Raw genomic sequence first — 26,129 nt, 5'->3', positions numbered from 1 at the left:
CACAAGGAGAACAAGGGAAAAATAAGAAGGGAACTGCATTGTTATGTGATGATCAATTCTCAAGTTATCCCTGTCCCTGATACCTAAAGTGAAGAAAGACGTAGTCTACGTCAAAAGAAGCCATGCTATTAATTTTTTCTGTCCACAGGTTTGTTTCTAAGTTGCAGCATTATAATACCCTGAAGCCTGCACTCACCCACATCTTCAGACACGTTGATGTGGAACTTGTCCTCGTTGAACTGAGGGATCTGGTCGTCGATGTCTGTAATAACAATCGTCACCTGTGAAGTGGTCGTGTCTCCAGGCAGCTCGTTGTTGATCAGCTCAGTGGCCTGTAGACAGACAACAGCACAGAATAATGCGTCTCGCTTCACCCGGCTGCATCAGGTGCTCTGTCTGCATGTCACACTTACTTTGATGGAGAAGACGTATATTCCGCCATTCTGGAGGATGTCTGAGTGTTCCCGATCGATGGACTTGTTGGAGGTGATCAGGTCCGCAACAGAGATGGCGCTGTTCTCACCAGGGCTGCGACGAACGAGGGCGAAGTACCCCAGAGTATCGTCCTCAACAGTCAGCAGCAAATTCCTCGGGTCTCCCAGGTCCCCGTCACGTGCTTGCACGCTGAGAACGGACGTGCCCTGCAACAGCAGCACTTCAAGTCACACACTGCTCAGCGATGTGGCATTACAGAGACAAGAACACAGTGAAGATGAGGTCAAGGATGGAGGAAAGGAAAGGGAAGGAGTATATTAAATATGTAAAGGAGGGGGAGGAGAGTGAATAGTAAAAGGAAAAGAAGACAGAGAACACAGTGAAGAAGATAAGGAGGGGGAGAAGAAAGGAAGAAAATACAGAGGCAATATGAGGTGAGGTAAGAGAGGAGAGGAAGGCGCAAAAAAGGAGTGGAAAAAAGGAGAGAAGACAGAAGGAAGATATACCAAAGAGGAAATAGAGAAAGGAAAAAAGGCACAATAAAACGGAAGAAGAAAGAGAAGGACAGGAGAGAGAGAAAGAAATAAAGAAAGTTAAGACCAAGAAGAAGACAAAATGGAAGAAGTAGGAAAGGAAAGAAAAAAGGAGAGAAAAGGAGAAAAGAAGAAAGAAAGAGAAGTGCGAGGAGAGGAGAGAAAGAAGACAGTTGAAAAGAGGAGAGGATAAGGGAGCAGAGAAGAAAGAGGAGAGGAGAGAGATGGGAGGAAACCAAAGAGAGGAGAGGAGAGGAGAGGAGGGGAGGGGGAGATGAGTGAAGAGGAGAGGAGAGGAGTGGAAAGGAGAGGATAGGAGAGGGGTGGTGAGGAGAGGAGAGGGGAGGAGACGAGAGGAGAGGGGAGGAGAGGGGAGGAGACGAGAGGAGAGGAAACAAAGAAAAATATATTGGTTCAATACAATATACCTGATCTATATAAATAGTTACAAAAACGTAGGAGATATTAAATCTCAATATATGGCTGGGAAAAACAAATTGTTCCTAACAACGCAATCACTGTAAAAGTCTAAAATCTGCTCTGAGATGGAGAAATTACATTTTAACACATGACTGACAAACCCAAGAATTTCATCCATAATTCTGATCTACAGTAAAATCCCTCAAGTTGGACACATCTAGGTCTATATCCTGGACATCCTTCTATCTTGGACGATTTCCTTTGGAACCAGTCGAAATGCTATAAGTTTACACGGTTTGAATCCTCCATATTTTCGATACCCTGTAACTTAAGACATTTTCTTTGTTCATAATGTTGGACAGGTTCATCTTCTCATCTTTGATTTTAACGATAAAAATGTTTCAGTTATATCCTTAGTTCATTTGTTCAGAATTCCAGATTCTACTTGGAGAATTAGCTTGTACTTGTACCTACACTGCGAGCTGAAGATTATGAACTGTACAAGAAGTGGGACATTACACCTTTTCTTGTAACGAATCAGAACTTACTGTGGCATTATATGGACTACGACGGAAATATGAAAACTAATTTGCAAATTCCAAAATGAAATTAAAGAGGTCATGCCTGATGGCAGAATGTTTGAGTGGAAGTATGTACGTATGTGTTCAGATCTGAGCAATTTAAATTTCAAATGAAGCTGAAACTGTTGCAAAATTTTAAATATGTTATTATCTGAATACTGAGCACAATAAGTACTGCAATAGTTTTATGAGTAACTGAATACATTTAAGTGAATCGAATTAAGGAGTTAGGTAAAGCTTACAGCAGAATTGTTGGAAATATTCAACATTTTTTTCCCCCATTACTGTATCTTGTACAGTAATGAAAATTGGTATGTGAAAAACACTGTCTTTCTGCTATATGAAAAAAATATTTGTACGATTTTTAAAGAATTATTTATATATATTTTTTTTTTCAAAATTCAAAATGGTGGCAGTTTACTGTGCAGTGATGAAGCGTTTCCCTCATAACTCATAAACTTGTTAATTTTTCATGTTCTCTCGCTTTTATTTTATTGCTGAAACTCATGTTTACAATATCATACTCTTTCAACTACATTCATTAATAAATAATATTTTATTTTTATTTTGTGTTGAAGAAAATACTGAAATTTGACCATTTTTTAAAATGAATTTATTTTTTATCAGACAATCTATCAAAGGCATAGAAGTGATTTTGCATCATATTGTAGATATGACATGCATAAATACACACACAAAATTTCATCACAGAATGTTGGATAGTTTTTGAGTTATGTGGGAAAAGCTTTATCACTGCACAGAGAACTGAAAAAAAAAATCATAGTTTTTTTATATAGCAGAAGGACACTGTTTTACACATACTAATTTTCATTATTGTACAAGATACAGGAATGGAGGAAAAAAAATGTTGAATATTTCCAAAATTTTACTGTTGTAAGCTGTACCTAACCCCTTAATTTAAAATAAACACCCTTATACAAAAATTTTACAGAACTTAAATTCAGGTAATTGAAATAAGGAATTTTTGTTCCACTCCATATCTTGGACACCTCTGGAAGTTGGAAACATTTTGGTGGAACCGTAAGCGTCCAATTAGAGAAGTCTTACTGTACATTCATACAAAGGTACTTTTGTCTTACTGGTGGAGTGCCTTCAGCCACAGTTGCAGAAAATGGAGCATTCAAGAAGATGGGTGGCTGATCTTGAATGTCCATCACGTCGATGGCCACATTGGCAACCGCTGTCATTCGCACGGATGGTTCAGAGGCCATGTCTGTTGCCTTCAGCACCAGACTGTAGCCAGAGCGCTGCTCATAGTCCAGGGGCTGCAGGAGCGTGATCACCCCCATGTACTCGCCTTCACTGACCTGCAACAGCGTCAGATTCAACTCAGTATGGCTTCTTTAAGCCCAACTCTGTTTTTGTTATTAAAGGCAACGAAGCACCCTTCACCTCAGACATGAAACTCAAATTACTAGATTCAAGTGTTATTAAATTCTATAATAAAAAATCACGTTTTGGCGAAAAATGTAACGGAGTTGAAAATCACGACAACTCTGAGTGTGGCAATGTGTACCTTCTCAGCAGTGACTCCAAATGTGGAGCACACGTCTTCATTGTCTGCACAGGTCAGTGTAATGTCTGCATTCACGCCTCCATCCTGGTCTGTTATCGTCATATTGCTGTACAATACTGTGCCCACTCGGGTTGTCTCTGGAACGGTGAATGAGTAAGGTCGGCCATGGAACTCTGGAGCATTGTCATTGACGTCCAGAATTGGAATCTCTCGACGCAGAGATACAGTGTTGGGTTCTGATCCTGCAATGCCTTCATCTGAAACCAAATTTGCCTATTATTTTACTGACATAATAATGACAATACATTTCTTATCATTTACACTTTAATGCCCAATTATAATTATTTTCTGGCAAGTTTCCATTCGAAATACTTTAGAGGTATGAACTACTTATTAGTGGAAAGTTTGAAATAAATCATTTTTATTCTGTTTTCAGATGAATGTCTCCGTATAAATAATATTTTGTGTCAAATTATTCACTCCAATGTTTTGGTATAAACTACCTTTTTCATAAACTTTTTATTCCATATGATGTTTTAGATTTTATTGTTATTGTTGATTTTATATGCATGTCTTAGTATAGATTCCTTTTGAATTATTCACTAAAATATATGTTACCATTCCGTCTTTCTGTTACCGGTACATTTTAAATTGGAATGTTTTATTAATATGTTTTCCTTATGTTTTAATTAGAATATTATGTAAACTATATTTTGTCACCTTTTCAATATTGATTCAGTACAAATTACATTTCACTATCTTCTTGCAACTTTTTCGTATAAATGAGTTCGGTACTTACAACCTAGCTATCATTTTGGTGTGTTTTTTTTTTTTTTTTTTTTTTTTTTTTTAGACAGATGAAGAAAATTATTTTACATTACCGGTAGTAATACCTGCACCAACAATTTCAACGATAGTCAAGAAATATGTGTAGTCTTTTATATTGGTGTATTTTCTACTCCATGCATCATTCGTATAGTCTCCACTGAAGATTTATGTAAAGCCGTTTGTTTCACAAAGATTGTCGGCTGTTTCTCGATGAAGCGCAGTTGTGGTGCAGGGAATATTTGGTAGTTTCCCAGTACCCTGCACTCGTTACATAGGTCGTTTTTATTTTTACACAGTGGCTTCTTTCTGAAAAGAATTTTAATAATTTGTTACTAAATGTGATTCTAATCAGTTTTAAATATATTTTTGGTCCACGGAAAATATACATCTTTTATGATTATACAACAATGGCTGACGTAATAGCTTAAGTAACGAGTACGGGTACTAGGAAACTCCGAATATTTTAACAAACTGTTATGTTTTACTTTTTGTTGTAAATGGAAATAAATAGGCCTAATGCAATCAGTGTGTCTTACTACGTTGTGTGTGTGTTCCTACCTGTAATGCTGATGATGACCTCTACAAGATCCACAGCCTCCCGGTCCAGCGGTCGGAGAAGCGTAACAATGCCGGACGCGCGATCGACAGTCAGCTGTTCGCCGCTGATGCTGTAGTGCACGCGTGAGCCTTCGGGATCCAGTCCACGCAGCCTGTACACAGGCGATCCGACTCGGGTGTCCTCCGGCAGTGAGAAGCGCGCCATGTCGCCACCGGACAGAAAATGGGGGGCGCGGTTAATGAGGGACTGGCTTTGAACCCCGCGCCCCCATAACGCCAGCAGCGTCACCAGGTACTGCACGACGTTGCTACGCCACTCCATTCTGCAACATACAATCAATAATTAATATTTTAAGCATTCTGTTTCTTCATCTAATATGAAAAATGGGGAATATAATATTTTTTTTTCTCTTGTACGGAAAAGGGACCCGATTCGAACCGACCCGAGGGTTTACACTGCAGCCTGTGCTTACCATTCCTATTCTGTGAAAAATACTGTAGATGCGCGACACGAGTATTTTCGAAGTCAAAGAATGCCACACTGTGCATGCTACGAGTCAAATGCTTTAGTTCATACCATGAGCGCCCATTGATGGGGCAAAAGGGACCCTCTGTCTCCACACTTTTTAGGTTGATTTATTTATGTAAAAAATAAATTATGTATGTTGAAATTACCTGTAAATTACTGTTAAAATAATTAATTATCACTCCCTTGCTTAGCAGTTATTCTGTAGGAGTAATGAAAAGAATAAAATATCGTGGTTGTAAGTACGAAAACTTGTCCACCGCTGTGGAGTAACGGTTAGCATGTCTGACCGTGAAACGAGTGGACCCTGGTTCAAATCTTGGTCGGAACAAGTTATCTGGTTGGGTTTTCTTTCAACCAATAGAAGCAGAATTGCTGGATAAGTTTCGGCGTTGGACCTTGGACTCATTTCGCTATAATTAATTATTCACATATCATTATCATCTATACAATAGCCCGGGTTAAGTTCACGGTGCGACGTGCTATACTTGTACAAAAGCGCGGCCGTTCGGCTACCAAATCATCCACAGAATAGGAGTGATAAGCACAATAAGCCTCAGGCTGCAGTGCAAGCCTTCAGGTCCCTCCTCCATACAAGAGAGAAAGAGAGAGAAAAAAAAGTATAAAAACTCAAATGCTTAGGTGTGAAAGATTTCATTTTTAAAATGTATTTATTTTTATTATTTTAATTGTATTACTTTATTCCTTTGTGTTCAACTGTCACAATTATATTTTTTTGTTCATTATTTTTAGCCGCATTTTTATGAAAACTTGTGCTTGAAACTTTAAATAATTGGCTGGTAATAATTATCTACATAAAGATTAATTTTTTTGGTCCAACAGAATACATTGTTATGCTTTTTTATTGGGTTATTTTACGACGCTGTATCAAGATCTAAGTTATTTAGCGTCTGAATGATATGAAGGTGATAATGCCGGTGAAATGAGTCCGGGGTCCAGCACCGAAAGCTACCCAGCATTTGCTCGTATTGGGTTGAGGGAAAACCCCGGAAAAAACCTCAACCAGGTAACTTGCCCCGACCGGGATTCGAACCCGGGCCACCTGGTTTCGCGGCCAGACGCGCTGACCGTTACTCCACAGGTGTGGACTACATTGTTATGGTAACAATTGATATCAGAGGAGAAAAATTCGCTCCGGCGCTGGGGATCGAACCCGGGTCCTTGGTTCTATGCACTAAGCCCTCTAGCCATTGAACTACGCCGAATTTCAATCCACAGCACCGGATCGAATCCTTCTCCTTCTGTGTTTTTCCCTTTGTGGCCTGGCTCCAAGTTCGACATATATGTTGACATTTTATATTAAGTCAACTGTCATTATACAAGGAGCGCACTCAGTGAGTGACTTGGGTGGCCGGGATTTCACAATGGTTAGAGCGCTTGGTACGTAGAAGCAAGGACCCGGGTTCGATCCCCGGCGCCGGAGCGAATTTTTCTCCTCTAATATCAATTGTCACCATAACAGATCTATTTTGTAGGACCAAAAAATTAATCTTTACGTAGGTTCTTCGCCCAATAGTGCATATTACTTCTCTACCTTTGATAGACTGTCTGATAAAAAATAAATATTCATTTAAAAATGCTCAAGTATCAGTACTTTCTTCTAACACAAAATAAAAAATATATATTATTTATTAATGAATGTAGTTGAAAGAGCATGATATTGTAAACATGAGTTTCAGTAATAAAATAAAAGAGAGAGAACATGAAAAAGTTAACAAGTTTATGAATTATGTAGGAAACGCTTCATCACTGTACAGTGAACTGCCACCATTTTGAAATTGTAAAATATATATATATATATATATATATATATATATATATATATATAAACAATTTTTTAAATTGTAAAAATATTTTTTTTTCATATAGCAGAAGGACAGTGTTTAATACATACCAATTTTCATTATTCTACAAGATACAGTAATGGAGGAAAAAAATGTTAAATATTTCCAAAAATGTTATTGCTGTAAGCTGTACCTAACCCCTTAAACAAAGGCTATATTTACATTTTTACTATTTCTTTGTGTTCTAAATAGGTCATTCTTAACATTAAAATGCATTAAGAATAAAATTGCATATTAAATGTTGGAAAAAAGTACTGTTTTCATTAGCGTAAAAATTGAAATTTTGAAACATGCAAATTCAAGCTATTCTTATAGCCGTATTTATTAAATTAGAAATATTTCAGTATGGAATTTAGATAGCCCAATATATTGTTAATCAAATGCCGTAAGCAAAAATCGTCAATAAGAAACTGAAAAAAAAAATGGTAGAGCTTTTCAAGTTTCGGATCACTGTGCATTGCAGCGAAGTACCATTCACTTAAAATGTTGGAGTCAATCATCAGTATCGTAGCAGATAATGCCAATGCAAAGGCGTGAAAAGTACGAACAATTAATAAAATCCATCAATGGATGAACTACTGACATCAACAGATTTATTTAATTAAAATTTCGCACATAGTTCCTGACAATATAAGCGTCATGAAAGCATGAATTTCAGGCGAAAGAATGACGAAAAGATGCCCGTTTCCATTGTTGAAATATAGAATTATTCAGGAATCATGGAATTTTTACTTTCACACAAACTCGCTTCGGTTGTTTGTCGTAAGGCAAATGAAATAAATAAATAGCAATTCAATAATTTTTTTGAAGAGTTAATGTACTTTTTTATACCAAAAAATTATGGTTTTGCCTCTATAAAATGCGAATTGGCATTGTTCAGTGTTGCTACGAATGTAATACAAATTGTTCCTGCGCACTCTGAAGATTCAGAGCTCTAACTGGATTGAGGTATGGATTCTGCAATTTGTCGTCTTTGTGGAAGCTTGTAACACTACATTACGATGCAAGATTGGGAAGTGATTTCACAAAATCGAGGAAAAGTTTGAAAAACGAGCAGAACGAATTTTCCAATTTCCGAGATTTTTTAATGCACTTCACAAGCGTGTATTGTACAACATTCTTTGCACGATCATGTTTTTAAAATATTGCAAATACAATACATTTTGCATTGAAAATAAATTTAGAGCAATATTATTTCAAAGCCTTCGCAAAACTGCACTGTAATGGTAACTAAGTAACAATAAGTGCACTGTAATGGATCTATTTCAGTATAGTTTTATATTATGAAGAATGGTTTCCATAGCAACAAGTTTCTACGTGGGAATTCTAACTTTCAAGGCCTAACAACAATAGTTGTAAAGGCAACAAAAACACGATCGTGCAAAAACATTTTTAAGATAGTCTATTACACAAAATTTTCTTCTGAATGTTGTTCATTCCCTAGAATTAGGGGCTACTAGTAACAGAGGAGAAAAATGGAGACAATATATGAATATATTAGACCCCAATCTTTTATCAACAAAACTGCATTATAAGAGATAAATGAAATGAGTTAAGCAGTATGTTCCAAGACCCATACGTTCCGTAGACATCAGTTATGACGTAGAATTATTACTAATTTTTGGTCAGACAATGAATGTGAATAAAATACGTCTAGTACCAGAAATTGCTACACACAAGAATGGCGTGCCCAAAACCACATTTTTGTTGGTGGAATTGTGTGTTCAGAGGAATCCATGGCCTTCTATGGATATGAGCATAGCGCTCTTGCAGACATGAACCTCCAGGCGCTGCTGACACAGTGACAATCGGTCGACCTCGAGGTCGTTCACACGTCACGTACCCGCTACCCGCTATGCATAGCGCACGCGTCAGGACTTCCTGGTCGCACGTTACGAATTCTAAATACTTCTTCTTGCACATGCTCTTTGCCCCTTCTTATGGAGAAAAAAGTAATGGGGGATTTAAAGGGATAAGATGGTAAATATGGTGAAAAAACAGTAAAATAAAATAAAAAAATTCTTTGAAATACCCTTTGATATGTGAAAAATACATTACATAAAATTTAATGCACTTTTATGCCCTTGCCAGCTATGTGGTGCCATTTTTAAAGCTCTGGTGCACAAGGTTTTTAAGTGACACCCCTGATCACATATAGCCTACTAGGACATTCAAAACGTAATGGCAACATAGTCACTGTTTCACACTAAATTTATTTAGGTTAGGACTTTGACATTAAGCACTTCAAATATAGTCTCCTGCCATGTCAACAATATATTGCCAAATTCTTGGAAGACGACGGACTCCATTTGCAGCAGCATTTCTGTATATCTCTCTCACTGATCAATCTAAAGCTCTTCGGATGTCAACTCTTGATTGAAAGCGAATGCCCCGCTTTCACCTAACTTGCAATAGTTCAGTATAGCGGGACTTCTTTCCCAGAGGCTTCTATTAATGCCCTAAAGCACTGAGTTGCATGTTTTTCATCTGCAACTTGGATTTTTATGAAGCACCTTTATTCGTACCTTAAGGGCTTTATTGTTTACTACAAATCAGAAACAGTCACTGTATTTACAAAATATAGCTACTTCGAGACTCTCAGTATTGCAAATTTATGAAACAATCGCTGCTCTATTACGTAGAACAAGATTTCAATGGTCACCGCTAGGAGCGCTGATTTACAGCATTGTTGCCAGTACTTATCGAATGCCCTAGTATACCAAATTGACTATTCCTATGTTATAAAATGGCAACATATAAAAGAGAACAACCACTAGGATCTCCACAGTCGAAAATTATTTTTTTGGAAACGATCGCTAGATGGAAGTATTGCTGCAAGGTATTATACCACAGTCTAGTATATATAGTCACGAAGCTTGAGTTTTGAGGGTACTAGAAACAATAGACTGTGCCGGTACTATTTCGCATTGTCTGTAATGGGGCGATAGTAGCGATCCTAGTGATTAGCAACTATCTATGGATGCATATTTCCTACATATTGAGCTTCGTGACTGTATGTACTAGACTGTACTATTACTCCATATAATTCCATCAGGATTATAACGTGATTTATTTTGCAGTCGCTAGATGGGAGCATAGTGAAACTGATAAAAGCAGGTTTAAAGTGCATTAAGCTAATCAATCTGTTATACAGAGTGAACCATAATGTCATTAATTTCAAGAGGTTATTCTTTGAGATATTTCAAACAAAAAGTGTTTAATACAATTTTATTAGTTTTTCGCTTCCTTTTCGAGATAAAAATTGTTTTATATGAAACGTTTCATAGCGTGTTCTTGGAAAGATGCTGATATAATTCCCAATATGCTCAGTCATTTCAAGAAAGCAGTGTAGCCTACTATGCTAGAAAATGACTGAAAGAATTTTAGTTTTGTCTTTAAATGTGCAGAGATTTGATCCGAAAAAAATGTAACATTTTAAAATTCCTTTGCAGAACGAAAAGTTACATAGACTGGGACATTGTAGCTGTGAATGGTTCTCATTTTGAGCATTTGTTGTCAAGTTTGATTAGTAAAGTGTTTTGTTTAATTTCATGGCCTACTCAACATGATTTTACATACTTATTTGTCTCAAGTCTGAAGTCCATGAAACAAGTTTAATAAATAGTTAAAAGACATGAAACAGGTGAATGGGTAAAATTTCTACGCATTCATACGTAAAATTTAATGGAGATTCGGAATATTTAAATGTTAATATAGAGTGTCAATAAAAAATACAGTTTACTGTCACACCCTGTATGCCGGAAATAACTTTTTTATCACTCATATCATATTGTATTGTTTATATCACCGGCTTTTGTGTAGAACTTTCTTTTGTAAAATTAAAATTTAAGTAGTTATTAGCAATATTCTATCGTGTTGTCATCTGTATAGCCTATATGTATTTTGCGTTGTATATAAAGTTATTTTTTAAAAATAAAAGAAACAAGATATTCGGTATAGTTATAAATTGCGCTTTTAAGATACACGGAGTTAAATAATGTTTCAAAAATTCAGATAAATATTTACGTGTATTCTATACTGTAATCACTTACTTACTTACAAATGGCTTTTAAGGAACCCGAAGGTTCATTGCCGCCCTCACATAAGCCCGCCAGCGGTCCCTATCCTGTACAAGATTAATCCAGTCTCTATCATCATACCCCACCTCCCTCAAATCCATTTTAATATTATCCTCCCATTTACGTCTCGGCCTCCCTAAAGGTCTTTTTCCCTCCGGTCTCCCAACTAACACTCTATATGCATTTCTGGATTTGCCCATACGTGCTACATGCCCTGCCCATCTCAAACGTCTGGATTTAATGTTCCTAATTATGTCAGGTGAAGAATACAATGCGTGCAGTTCTGTGTTGTGTAATCACTACTAATATTATTTTTACATTTATTAAAATAAGAATTTAAAACTGATAGGATTATTAACAATTATCAGCCGTTAAATGTGAGATTCTTTCCTGTAAAGTAACCGGCAGCATTGAGAAAGCGAATCACTGCAGGGGAAGTTAGAACAATCGCCTGTTACAGACGTTCGCCTATCTGTGCCATCCCACCGGCTTTTCAGCTGAGTAACAGTGTGTAAAAAGAAGCTAATCTCTTTACAAAGGACCGATCTCCCACAGTCCTAACCAGATTTTAAATTATTTGCAACTGAAAACAAACACACATAATGAGAATACATTCGCAACTTTTTCTCCAATAAAGTACAACTTTTTATTTCGTTCCCTTTCCTCATGGTTACATCAATTTTACAAAGTAACTGATGTAGATGTCCTTAAGTCCTAAAATTCTGATCCTAAGAGGATTTAAAGATGATAAAATTATTTTTTCAGAAAAATACAGTCTATTGTTTGTCATACTTCAGAAAGGCTAGGATTACGTGCATCAACTTTACGAAGTTATAGAAGAAGTTCTTAACTCAAATCCTTAAATTTTTGTTTTGGGAGGATTTCAGTTAGAAGCATAGATGTAAACTGATGCGGACTGCTCTGTAGATATAGGGTAAAGGTTGGCAATATTGTGACACTAATATACTAATATATTTTAACCATGAATCCTCTCCAAATTAATAAAAAAATTTTTAAAAATTATTGGATTTATAGTTTGGGTTTAAACATATTAAACACTATTTAATCTGTATTCACTCTCAATTTTAATTTTATTTTTGTCTGTATTGGAATCCCCTCCTTAGCACGAGTCTTACTCATTCAGGAGTGGGCTAGTTTATCTTTCATTGTATTATTAACTTGTATTCATTTCAAACTTACTAGCAATAAAAATAGATAAAATAAATAAATAATAATATTATGATAGTTCTTTTTGAGAATTTGTTACAATTTTACTGAGCGAGAGGAAGATCGAGTTTTTTGCATCAAGGTATTAAGGGAATGTTCGTGGACAAGTTTCTGCACAAAACCGGTCCTTCTCTCGCTCAGTAAAATTGTAAAAAATTCTCAAAAATTACTATCATAATATTATCACAATATTACCAGCCTTTACCCTAGCCACATCCACTTCAAAACCCGTTTCTCTTAATAATAAAATGTACGGGGCTATCATGGTTTTATTAGATCTGACAATCGCGGGTTCAAATCCAGCAGAGCACGATCAATTTTAAAGTACGACAAAATCACTAGCATGTCTTCGCCCCGAAGGGAAGTAAAGCTTGGAGGCCCATTTGTAGATTTACGGCACCTGAAAGGACCTTGTATCTTGTAGAGAAATAAAGACAAAATTTTTCGGTAATTCCTCGTCCACGTTAAATTTCGACACTGCATAAACAAAAATCGTCATTAAATGGAAAACTGCTACCGATACAAAAGCCTTCAAAGCTGAAACAGATCTTTCAGTCCTACACTTACTTACTTACTGGATTTTTAAGGAACCCGGAGGTTCATTGCCGCCCTCACATAAGCCCGCCATCGGTCCCTATACTGAGGAAGATTAATCCAGTCTCTACCATCATATTCCACCTACCTCAAATCCATTTTAATTTTATCTTCCCATCTACGTCTCGGCCTCCCCAAAGGTATTTTTCCCTCTGGCCTCCCAACTAACACTCTATATGCATTTCTGGATTCGCCCATACGTGCTACATGTCCTGCCCATCTCAAACGTCTGGATTTTATGTTCCTAATTATGTCAGGTGAAGAATACAAGGCGTGCAGTTCTGCGTTGTGTAACTTTCTCCATTCTCCTGTAACTTCATCCCTCTTAGCCCCAAATATTTCCTAAGAACCTTATTCTCAAACACCCTTAATCTCTGTTCCTCTCTCAAAGTGAGAGTCCAAGTTTCACAACCATACAGAACAACTGGTAATATAACTGTTTTTTATAAATTCTAACTTTCAGATTTTTTGACAGCAGACTAGATGACAAACGCTTCTCAACCGAATAATAACACGCATTTCCCATATTTATTCTGCGTTTAATTTCCTCCCGAGTGTCATTTATATTTGTTACTGTTGCTCCAAGATATTTGAATTTTTCCACCTCTTCGAAGGATAAATCTCCAATTTTTATATTTCCATTTCTTACAATATTCTGGTCACGAGACATAATCATATACTTTGTCTTTTCGGGATTTACTTCAAACCCTATCGCTTTACTTGCTTCAACTAGAATTTCCGCGTTTTCCCTAATCGTTTGTGGATTTTCTCCTAACATATTCACGTTTTCCGCATAGACAAGCAGCTGATGTAACCCGTTCAACAGTCATACACTGTAGAAGACAATTCCATTATAAACAGATCTTCACGTGCTCTACGTGCAGAATTTGGCAACGCTGACTCTTTCACTTTGGCTATTAGTTTTACTCTTTGTATTCTGCAGTGAGGTACTGCAATGGGAGAACCACGAACGATTCAGATTGCTCTGCATGGAAGATAGCAATTACGAGCAGTAGACAAAATAAGACGAGGCTCTGTGGTCTATGGAGAGAAGGGCAGGGCCTTGAGCCTCGAGCCAGCCGGTGCGTCTGCCGCCCCGCTAGGATCCTTACAGTTAGTGCATAAATGATGCAAGAGAAGCCGCCACTTTCTCCATCGCGCAAGAGGGCGGGGAGCATAAGATCAGTTGACACTCCCACGAGGCGAACCTTACAGGCTTACAGCATTCCAGAGTTGCCATGGAAACACATGAGACCGTGCACACAATTAAAGTGTGCAAATGACGCAGAGAACTTGCAACATACGTTCTCAGTGAAGTATTTATTGGTTAATATTTGAGGAGAAAAATTCGCTCCAGCGCCGGGGATCGAACCCGGGTCCTTGGTTCTACGTACCAAGCGCTCTGACCACTGAGCTACGCCGAATTCAGTCCACAGCACCGGACCGAACCCCTCTCCTTCATTGTTTCCCTTTGTGGCCTGACTCCAAGTTAGGCAAACATGTTGACGTATATGTCCAATGTCAACTGCCATTTTACTAGGAGCGCACTCAGCTAAGTGACTTGTTTGGCCGGGATTCCGCAGTTACGTGCACAGTAATCTGTACAAATATATGCACTGCAGCTATGAGAATATTATAGATTTTATTAATTTCTCCTCAAATATTAATTGTCAATATCACAGATATTATTCTGTAGGAAAAATTAGTAAAATCTATAATATTTATTGGTTAGCCATAGTATTTTCATTTCATAATATTCTTCCGTTATTGTCATATAATTATCTGAACGATTCTTAATAAGCTTCACACTTAAGAAGTGTTTCCTTTCCAGTTTCTGCCCACATTGTTCTCCATTACTAAATTTTCAAAACATGGCAAATTGCATATCACCTAGGCCTAAATATCTGGAGTATAGAAGAGGAAGGTATAACACTTAAGTAACTGGAGTTTACAAGAAAGTACAGGATAAGAAAACAAGACAATACATTCATTCATAGTGTTCTACCCAAGGACAGGTCTTTCACTGCAAACTCAGCATTCTCCAGTCTTTTCTATTTTCTGTCTTCCTCTTTGTCTCCTCATATGATCCATATACTCGTATCTTAATGTTGTCTATCATCCGATATCTCCTTCTGCCCCGAACTCTTCTCCCGTTCACCATTCCTTCCAGTGCATCCTTCAGACGGCAGATTCTTCTCAACCACTGATCCAGACAATTCCTTTTCCTCTTTTTGAACAGTTTCATCATCATTCTTTCTTCATCCACTCTTTCCAACACAGCTACGTTTCTTATTCTGTCTGTCCACTTCACATGCTCCATCCTTCTCCTTATCCACATTTCAAATGCTTCTATTCCCTTCTCTTCACTTCGTCGTAATGTCCATGTTTCTACCCCACACAATGCTACACTCCGAACAAACCACTTCGCTAGTCTCTTCCTTAGTTCTTTTTCCAGAGGTCCGCAGAAGATGCTCCTTTTTCTATTAAAAACGTCCTTTGCCATTGCTATTCTCCTTTTGACTTCTTGGCAGCAGCTCATGTTACTGCTTATAGTACATCCCAAGTATTTGAAGCTGCCGACTTGCTCTACTGCCTCATTTAGAATTCTCAAGTTTATCTTCTTTACTTTTCTTCCGACAGCCATGGTCTTCGTCTTGTTGGCATTTATCTTCATTCCATACTGCTCACAGCTGTAATTTAGCTTCAGTAGCATATCCCTTAGTATCATCTCCTCTTCTGCTAACAACGCCATATCATCAGCAAATCCTACACACTTTATTCTTCCTCCTACTATCACTCCTCCCATGAATATACATCACCAAAATATTTCGAGTTTACATGAAAGGACAGAATGAGGAACCAATACATTAGGCTTATCAACTAAATAGCTTGAGGTTACAAGAAAATACAGGATGAAGAATCAATATACAGTATATGGCAACGTCTAAATATACGGAGTTACAAGAAAATATAAAAAAATATATATTAGAACCAGGTATAGGTAACAAATGAACGAAACTAGGTTGCACTAATACAGTAAGGGCGATACATATTATAAAGCTTAGAAAAACATGACCTGAACATTTGACAAAAATAGATAGGCTACTACGAATCAAAAGGTCTCATTTTCGAAAAAAAAATGAGGGAAAGGTATATCTCATCAACGGATTGTGGACCACTACTCGTTGTGGCAAGTTCTGCTCCACAAAATGCGAACATTCATTGAGTAACGTCGCTGCGTTCCCAACAAGGCTGCTAATTGCACAGACACGCAATTCTGTCGCAGAGGCGCGGAGACTTCAACGCAAGGATGAGGAAGCAACCCGAGAGAGAAAGCGACGAGACACGTGCGACGCTTGGGTTCACACTGAGTTGCACCACTGACTACAACGTCACCCGCACAGGGATTCAGGCGTCAGCGTCGATTGTCGGTATCCTTGCCGTTACCTGCTCAACGGAGCGAAAGCCTTAGAATGACATAAATTGGTTTGTTTAGAAAATTATACAGTGTAGTAGTTTCTCGTTGTTGACTATATCGGTAATGATAATGATTGTGGATCATGAAGAAATGATGATGGAAAGGATGTGACAGTAATCCTAGAAAACCTGTCCTGACGCCTTTCTCCATAATAAATTTCTCTTGAACCTGCATTTCGAGCGTGGAAGGTCGACATTCAGTTAACCAAAGAAAATATACGTACAGTTTCCAGAAAGTTCCGTCCCTATTTCAATAATGAATTGCAATAATTCTAAAAACAGAGTAGCGAGATTTTTATCTAATTATTACGTGGCTAAAAATTGTATTATGTTCTTCAGTAGAGTGCAATGTATGCAGCATGTGTACCTCTTAAAACGTCAATACAATGTCCTTTCTTTTGGAAAGTATCTTACAGTACACCAAGGGGGACTTCTTAATCTCTGCAGTTATTCTGGTGCAAAGAGATGCAATGTAACCAACAGGGGATCTGTACACAAGAGGAAGAAATCTAGGGGTGTGAAGTCTGGTGAACGTTAGAACTAGGCGACTGGTCCATCGCTAACAATCCATCGGCCAGGAAATTTCTCGTCAAAAATTCTCTAACAAATATATGTATTCCAGCGAGGAGGCGCACCATCTTTGTGAAATATTACCGATGACCGTAGTTAAACCTACAAGATAAACCTCATGTGTTGGTCTTCTCTGCAAAGATGCAAGACCCCATACACTTTTTATGCATCAGTCCATACTAAACATTTAATTTATAAATATCCCGCATAAGGTCATGAATATTGTGAGAGTTTTCTACGCCCCATGTTGAATGTTATTTATTTTATTATGGCCTGGCATGTGAAGACTAGCTCCATCTGATAACAGCACATCCTTGAGGTTGTCATCGTTGACTTCAATCGATTATTGTATATTTATGTATTTGTGAGAAATAGTGGTACATCCGACCAAGCACCACGATCTGAGATCTATTGTGCTAATCCGTACTTAATCCTCCATCAGGCCTGATGAAGATTTCAATCAAATTAAGCATGGTACATGCCGTGGGCAATGATTTGGCTTTAAAGCTTGAACAATATGCATTTTGTATAAACTCAGATGTAACCGCTTAGGCCCATGCAAGATTTTATGAAGTTGACCTTGACTGGGATATATTAGGGAAACTCTGCGAATCGACTTTTGAGGCTATTTTCAAATTATATCTTTGAAAACAGCCAATGAATTCTTGAGACAATAGTATGCTCACTCCAGGGCAAATCTTCATACTACCAATAGGCTATCTCTAAAAAATTGTTCGCCATCTCTTTAAATTGGTTTAGAACGTGGGAATGAAGCTGTTGGAGATGTCCAAGTCAAGCACGAGAATCACAAAAGTGTATTGCGAAAGTGGTTAAAAGGTGCGTTATTACACCATAACACAATATGCCATATATAAGATTTGTTTTCAGCAAGAATAAATGTTATATAGTAAATTTCTACAGTGAATGAAGGAGAAACAATTATTGAAATGAAAGAAACAAATAAGTGAAGGAAAAACAAATCCACAGCTGGTATATTGTGTCATTTAGTCACCCCAAAAATGGTGTCTTCGAACCGGGTGATATTTTACAATTTTTATCATATTATATTTGCATTTTTATGAAGAAAGATTAAGTTTTTAAAGTTTTCAAAGAAATTTTCACATGAAAAATTATATGCATGTTCCCTGTTCATATTTATTAATTCATACTGATTGCGTAAGATTGGTTATAAATATCAATGAAAAGATTTCTAGCATGAGAAAAAAATGAACACAGCAGTATGGTGAGGAACAGAATAGCGACGATTGTAAGAGAGAAATTACCCGTGGGAAGACAAATTGTGGGACACAAGAAAATGAGTGTCATTACAAGACATTACTTTCTTATTGTACATATTATTGCACACCGTAATTAAAACGACGACCACTACATTAAGTACAGGTTTGTCAAATTATCCACAACAATAACATTCCTTAAAATGATGGAAATTTAGTTAAATGTACAGTTATGAAAATAACATTCATAAAAATAAATTAATTATTGAGTGTACTCGATGGCAAGGGAACTGAGGTTGATGGATTATTTCTGAGTTTATTGATAATTAGGGTTGTTGTGTTTCTCACTCATTTGTGGAAATAATTGTGAATGGTCAGCGACAAGATAAAATTGATAGACCTAAACAAAATCGACAATATTGCAGTGGTAGACGGCTTTGATTGGTTGAAATTCAACGGATTCTTAAACTCAATTGCTGAATAGGTACACGAGCGAAATAGCCATCAGCTTTTGGAACAGAGTCCGAAATATTCGGAACTTTCCAGCTCTCGTTTGAAGTTCGAATCATCATCGTTCTACTTTCGATAAATGATCGCAAATTTGACTGAAAAATAAAACATGAATTTTAAGATGATGATAGTGATGTTGATGATGATGATAATGTTGATAATAATAATAATAATAATAATAATAATAATGTTATTATTAGGCCTATGTTTGCAGTTTTCCTTGGGAAATATAAATGCTGTAGCTTTCCGTTGCTTTCCATACACCACTCCCTCTTTCGCATCTCAAACGATCCCAATGTGCCCCAGCATGGAGGTGAGGAGAGTGGATTTGACTAATTAGGCCCTCCGGACTTCACAGAAATTCACTGCAAGGATTAGTAGGAGGAAGAAGAATAAAGTCATAAGAGTTGCTGATGATATGGCATTGTTAGCAGAAGAGGAGACGATACTAACGGGTATGCTATTGGAGCTAAATGACAGCTGTGAGCAGTAAGGGATGAAGATAAATGACAACAAGAACATAGTTATCGGAAGAAAAATAAAGAAGGTAAACGTGCGAATTTCAAATGAAGCAGTAGAGCAAGTGGACAGCTTCAAATACTTGGAGTGTACTACAAGCAGTAACATTAGCTGCAGCCAGGGTGTCAAAAGCAGTATAGCAATGGCAAAGGAAGCTTTTAAAAGAAAAAGGAGCATCTTCTGCTGACCGCTGGAAAAAGAACTAATAAAGTACTTTATGTGGAATGTGGCATTGTATGGGCAGAAATATAAACATTACGACGAGGTGAAGAGGAACGACTAGAAGTATTTAAAATGTGGATATGGAAAAGAACGGAGAGTATGAAATGGACAGACAGACTACGAAAGGAAGCTGTGTTAGGAACAGTGGGTGAAGAGAATGATGCTGACACTGATCAGGAAGAGAAAAAGGAATTGTCTGGGTCACTGGCTGAGAAGAAACTGCCTACCGAAGGATGCACTGGAAGAAATGGTGAACGGGAGAAAAATTCGGGTCAGAAAAAGATAGGCCCTATAAGATGATAGATAATATTAAGATGGATCATATGCGGAGACAAAGAAGAAGGCAGAAAACAGGAAAGATTGGAGAATGCTGAGTTTGCGGTGAAAGACCTACCCTGGGCAGAACACTATGAATAATAATAATAATAATAATAATAATAATAATAATAATAATAATAATAATAATAATAATAATAATAAGTTTTGACCTGATTTATCTTCGCTCTTGCAACCATTATGAACGAAATTAGATATTCTAAAGCATCTCTACACCTATGTTCAGCGCAGCGTAACCCTGAGCAAATACACGATATGGACAAGCATAGTTGACACGGAATGAAGATAAATGTCCACTTCCCACTAAGAGTCGAACCGCGTTCCACTGTATGTGTCGCTAGGAACGCGGAAAAGCATTTATGATACGTGAAGTTATGAGTGACAATGTGCAGTCACTTCTGGTCGCAGTGCTCAGTGTTCGTCGCTTAGTCTAGCGTTGAAGTTTCCCCTCCTCGCTTTGTTATTGACACAATGAAGCCTGACAGCTAACGGAAAGTGCTGCACTGTCCTCGGTGACAGTTACGTGTTATGAGCAATTGAATCTCTGTACACATCCTGGCTGGAGTCTGTGTGTACTTGGTTACTTAGCAATAAATGTATCTTACTGTATATTGTCTGATTTCACCTACAACTTCAGTACTGAGAAATAGTTCCTCGCTTGTATTTATTTGTATTTTCAGGGGTGACATCTGCTATAGCTCTAGCCTTAAATACAGAGGACCTGTGCTCGAATCCCAATAAGAACATGGATCTATATTTCACTCCAATGAGAACTAGGTGGGGATACATGGTAGCATAGAGTTTAAGGCGCTACGTTACGAGCCGAAGGTCGTGCGTTCGAGTCCCTCTAATTATTTGTTCACAGCCCTGGCAATAGTGAAGGATGGAACTGACCAAATGGATAGTTCTTTATGATTTTCAACTATCATAAACTTACTGGACCCGGGTTCGATTAGAGATAGGAAAGTGGAAAATTAATTCCTTCTCATACAGAATGCAGTTATGCTACTTGTGTTTGTTTCTACGGTGTTACTTTAAGCGGTCCTTGCGTAATGCTCACCATATGACAAGGAAGTCTGTTATTTGTGATTTTTCTTTATATTGGTTCGTAATCCATGTCAGAGTGAGGATGAAAGAGCTTAATAATGGTTCAATCTCGTAAGGCAATTATGTTTAATTAATTCCACGAATTCCACGGTGGAATTCACCATTATATATCATTAAAATATACACATTTTTACTTCAATATTTTTTCTGTCTTTAGCAGTATAAATCGGGAGCAAGGTCCCCTGTAAGTTGTAGGCGTTGCAGAAGGTCTCGTTGTGAGTTAGGGAACTAACACATAACGGGAAATCTAGTAACTCACAACAATGCATGACGTACCGAATTCCAACCTTGGTATATTTAACAATTAGACCAGCGCTGTGGTAGAACTTGCAACTAAATTATGAAACGGTAATTTATAATACAACTTCAGCTCTTCACTTTACGAAAACAGAAAACAATACGGAAAAACAAAATTAGCTTATTTGACACTCTCGCCACTTATTAACACTTCAAGAGATTATACAACCAAACAAATGTCACGCTTATGTTTCCATAGCGACCCTTTCCAGCACAGAAATATGAAAGCCTCTCAAACTGTACAGGAACATTTGAGAACACAATCATCTGCTATCATGCATATTCGTAAACTCTTCTTTTTACCTTAAAATTGTTCCAGCCTCTGGATTTACGTCTCGTCGGTGTTATAACTACAAGAGATCCATTACACAACACTGCACTGCACCAACACCATAACCACACACTCCTTGCACCATTTCTGGAGGCCACTCAAGGAATTCGAGACGTTGGCACCTCCATCTTGACTGACTCACAGACCCTGCCTGCCTTTCTCGGCGACGTCAGAGCTATCTACAGGTAGGAAAGGAACCGTAACCCGGAGACAAGGAATGCAACACCAGAAAGTAGGCTGGGCGGAAATGACGTCTTGAGAACTTGAAGTATGGTTTATTATCACATATCTTTTCTCTTAATCTGTCTCTTCAGATTCGAGGCAGAGGTATGGGTTTACATTTTCTTTTTGCCGTAACTTCTGAAAGGGATCTTGGTTCTTCTATCACTGTCCTATAAAATATCTCTCAGAGGTAGAAGTCGGTAGCAGCGCAGATCTATCACCACCTCCTAATTCTTGTCCATTTCTTAACCAAGTGTCTCGGTAAACAGAGAATTTCTAGCTCTGAAGATGTTTTAAGAAATTGATGATTTAATAGATTTTTTTATTTTTATTTTGAAAGATCAGTACAATAGACTTAGGCCTACAACCCTAAACAGAGGATTTTAATCTTTATTAAATTGAAGTACGTACATGATCAGATATCACTGAAATAACATGTTACTCCAACTCAAAATTCTTTATTCCTTATTGTTGGCAGCTGTTTTCGACATTTTGTTTTAGTCAATGAAAATGCAGTACACATTAAACCAACGGCTCTTCCTTGTGAAGCAATACTGGATTACGAATTTATTACAGCTACTCAAAGGGCATACCAGAGTGAATTTGGTGTACGTAATCCCTCCAAAGAAACAATACTGGGACTGGTAAACAAATTGGAAACAACTGGATTTCTAAAAGAATAATAATTTTGATGACAATAAATATACAGAATAAAGAATAAACATCTGCGCATCTCGTGACAGGTAATCCTCCTGCTTAATTTGAAGTTAAAAACTGATCATTAAGTGAATTTCCAGCCGAATAAATAAAGAATTTTCAACATTTACTATAGAGGTTAGTAATCTCCCAAAGATACTCTACATTTGATGTATAACAAATTGTGGCTAGCATCATTCGTTTTCAAATAAAGGAAGAAAGAAATGTGTTAGTCCTATATAAATCACTCTATATAGCTGATAACACAAAAAGGTAAGTAAATAAATACGCTTTTATTTAAATGTATATACATACATACATACATACAGTCCACATCTGTGGAGTAATGGCTAGCGCGTCTGGCCGCGAAACCAAGTGGCCCGGCTTCGATTCCCGGTCGGGGTAAGTTACCTGGTTGAGGTTTTTTCCGGGGTTTTCCCTCAACCCAATATGAGCAAATGCTGGGTAACTTTCGGTGCTGGACCCCGGACTCATTTCACCGGCATTATCACCTTCATCTCACTCAGACGCTAAATAACCTAAGATGTTGATAAAGCGTCGTAAAATAACCTACTAAAATAAAAACATAAAATATATACATACATACAGTGGGCCTCGGTAGCGTACTTGTATAGCGCTGGCCTTCTATGCTCGAGGTTGCGGGTACGATCCCGGTCCAGGTTGATGGCATTTAAATGTGTTTAAATACGACAGGCTCGTGTCAGTAGATATTTACTGGCATGTAAAAGAACTCCTGCGGGATAAAATTCCAGCACACCGGCGACGCTGATATAGGTCTAACCTCTGCAGTTGCGAGCGTCGTTAAATAAACCATAATTAAATTAAAATTACATACATACATACATACATAATACATACATACATTCACATACTTACAATTAGCTATATTAAGAATATTATACAATGGCATATGCTCTTGTTTTGTAAGGAAAGACAAGACATTAAATAATTTTTAGGCAGAACTAGGATGTCTTACTCATAAAAATATTTTATTTATTGACTTTAGGAAAGCATATAAGTATTATAATATATCAATCATAGGAAAGTGTATCCTTTTATACACATTTGGCAGTTGTCTACAATAAACGAAACAAACTATTTTGGAATACAGGAGAAAACTGCAGAAGTGCCTACGACTGGGACACTACAGTTATGCGAAACTTCAGTCGGAATATTTACAAACTAAAAATAGAAACACAATATTAGACCTACTATATCCCAAGTTAAATAAATACTAAAATAAATAACAAAGTAAAAAGAACGCATAAAATAAGTTAATACTTATACAAGGTATGACAAATTTTATTTCTGTATTAAATGTTTATTTCTTATTCATGTTTTCTCTAAGACCCTAATAATATCAAAAACAACAATAAAGAATTAAACGGTGAAGGTAATGTTCATACTTTGTTTGGGTATGATATATATTTATTTATTATTGGGAATAACCTTTAGGCCTATAGATGTTATTATAATTAATTTGTATGTTACTTGAACATATGTCATTAAGGAGAGGCAGAGGTGAAATTTTCGAACAAACTGAAGAAAAAATGAAAATTTGTTTTTTTCCATTTTTATTATCTTTATTTTGATATTCCGATGTTAGTTTTTGATTTTGTACCCTTAAAAGTATGAAATTAAAACCAAGATAACTGTATTACTATATTATTCCCATAATAAACTAATAATTATCATTATTTATATACCTTCTCTGAACATATAAATAAAAAGAAATATTGAAAATTTCTTACAATATGGTGCATGGAGCATTTTATATCAAACGATATAAAGTTTTATAAAAGTATTAATATTTACAGAACTATTGTACTTAGAAAGTTTAAACTTGGTATGTCCATTACTAATAACATACTTAGTATCCATGATCAATTTCAAACAAATCGGATAAATTTTGTGGATTTTGAAATATTCACCTCTGCCTCCCCTTAAAGCTAGGAGAGTCAGGTGGCTGGGCCATATCTGTAGGAAGGATGAAAATGATCCTTGCAAGAAATTGACTCTCACCACACCTTTTGGCACCAGAAAAGTAGGGAGACCTAAGCTAAGATGGCTGGATGGAGTGGAGAAGGATATAATAGCAGCAGGTGTTAGAGGATGGAAAACAAAGGTGTTAGATCGAAGGACATGGAAAAGCATCGTTGGGGCGGTCAAGGCTGGAACCCGGCTGTAGAACCAAAGAAGAAGAAGAAGAACATGTCATCTTCGCCGTACCTGCACAAGCAAGTAACAGATTTAATTTGTGTACTCTAGAGAGATGACAATAGAAATGCGACAAAGCTGGAAAGTTGCCGGGATAAAATAAACATCCTCTGTAACTAGATAACCGGGTCAAGTTCTAGGACTTTCTCTTTCCCAGTTTCAGAGGAGTTAGGCCTTTAAGACCTAATTATATAGATGGAAAGCCGAAATACCACTATGTGCTAACGGGAGAAAAATAAGAAGAACAAATAACCTGGACTCTGGAGATATCGTATTTAGAGTGAGAAGATACTATACTGGAAGAGAAGAAATTATAAGAATCCATATTCGACAAAGTCAACACAGTTAAAAATAATGACTAGAAAGTTCTAGCATTCAAGACTTGGGAGTTTAGAAACTATAAATAAGCCACAACGTCCTCATTAAAAGCATCGAGTTACTTGACCTCGGAATCAAACCGTGGACTGCAACACCTCCACAAGCAGAAGGCCATGGACAACACAGACGAGCAAAGAACCGAGGACACAGCGGGGAAATAAATCTCCGCTGTCATGCAGGAAATAAAATCCGTGTCTTTGGGTAGTGTTGTGTCAATTCATCCGTGAGTCCGGAATTGCTCGTACGTATGACACTAGGCCTACCACATTTTCCCGACTTTCAGCACTTCCCCTTCACTTGTTTCGCTTAGTAACCATGGAAACTGCGATCACAGATAATGGTCCAATCACCGTTACTAACAGCCAGATCCGTGTAATTTCCAAATAAGAATATTTCCGCCACCCTTTGATCCCTCAGCTGCGTGCGACCAAACGCTCACACATCTGCCGGCGGGCACGCATTGGTGACGTGCGTTACGAACCCAATTGGCCAGACTTCGGGTTCCGGCAGGCTCAGTATTAACAGAAAATGTAATAAAGCTGATACATACCTTTCTATCATACGTTTGACGAGTTTTGTATCAATTTAGTTTCTGTCATATTAAAAGTTCTACATATAGGTCTATACACTGTGAAAATGAAAATACTGATAGGATTTAACATGAGAAATTAGCTTGTCAGAAATACTCTCTCCCCTGTTTATTTTAGGAGAAAATATTACAAATATAATTTTTTGCACGATAGTGTGTTTTTTCGTCCTTACAGGAAACAACCGCCACTACTGGAAGTTAATTTTACTGAATTCAGAG

The 26,129-nt window shown here is 37.2% G+C and overlaps 1 protein-coding gene across 1 annotated transcript in view; it reads right to left on the bottom strand.

Moving 5' to 3' along the window:
• The window catches only part of Cad74A (cadherin 74A), a 64,920-nt gene extending 43,021 nt beyond the window's left edge, over window positions 1-21,899 (bottom strand). Inside the window, exons 1-6 of the mRNA XM_069830285.1 lie at window positions 21,760-21,899; window positions 4,893-5,215; window positions 3,507-3,763; window positions 3,070-3,297; window positions 414-641; window positions 197-332 (exon numbers count right to left, since the gene is read on the bottom strand). Of these exons, the coding sequence (XP_069686386.1) occupies window positions 197-332; window positions 414-641; window positions 3,070-3,297; window positions 3,507-3,763; window positions 4,893-5,214 (1,171 nt within the window). The 5' untranslated portion in view covers window position 5,215; window positions 21,760-21,899. The remainder of the gene's footprint in view (window positions 1-196; window positions 333-413; window positions 642-3,069; window positions 3,298-3,506; window positions 3,764-4,892; window positions 5,216-21,759) is intronic.
• Window positions 21,900-26,129: the final 4,230 nt, after the last annotated feature.

The sequence above is a fragment of the Periplaneta americana genome, chromosome 7, assembly GCF_040183065.1.
Source record: "Periplaneta americana isolate PAMFEO1 chromosome 7, P.americana_PAMFEO1_priV1, whole genome shotgun sequence".
In the NCBI taxonomy this organism is placed as follows: domain Eukaryota; kingdom Metazoa; phylum Arthropoda; class Insecta; order Blattodea; family Blattidae; genus Periplaneta; species Periplaneta americana.
This window is presented reverse-complemented; position numbering and strand designations above follow the sequence as displayed.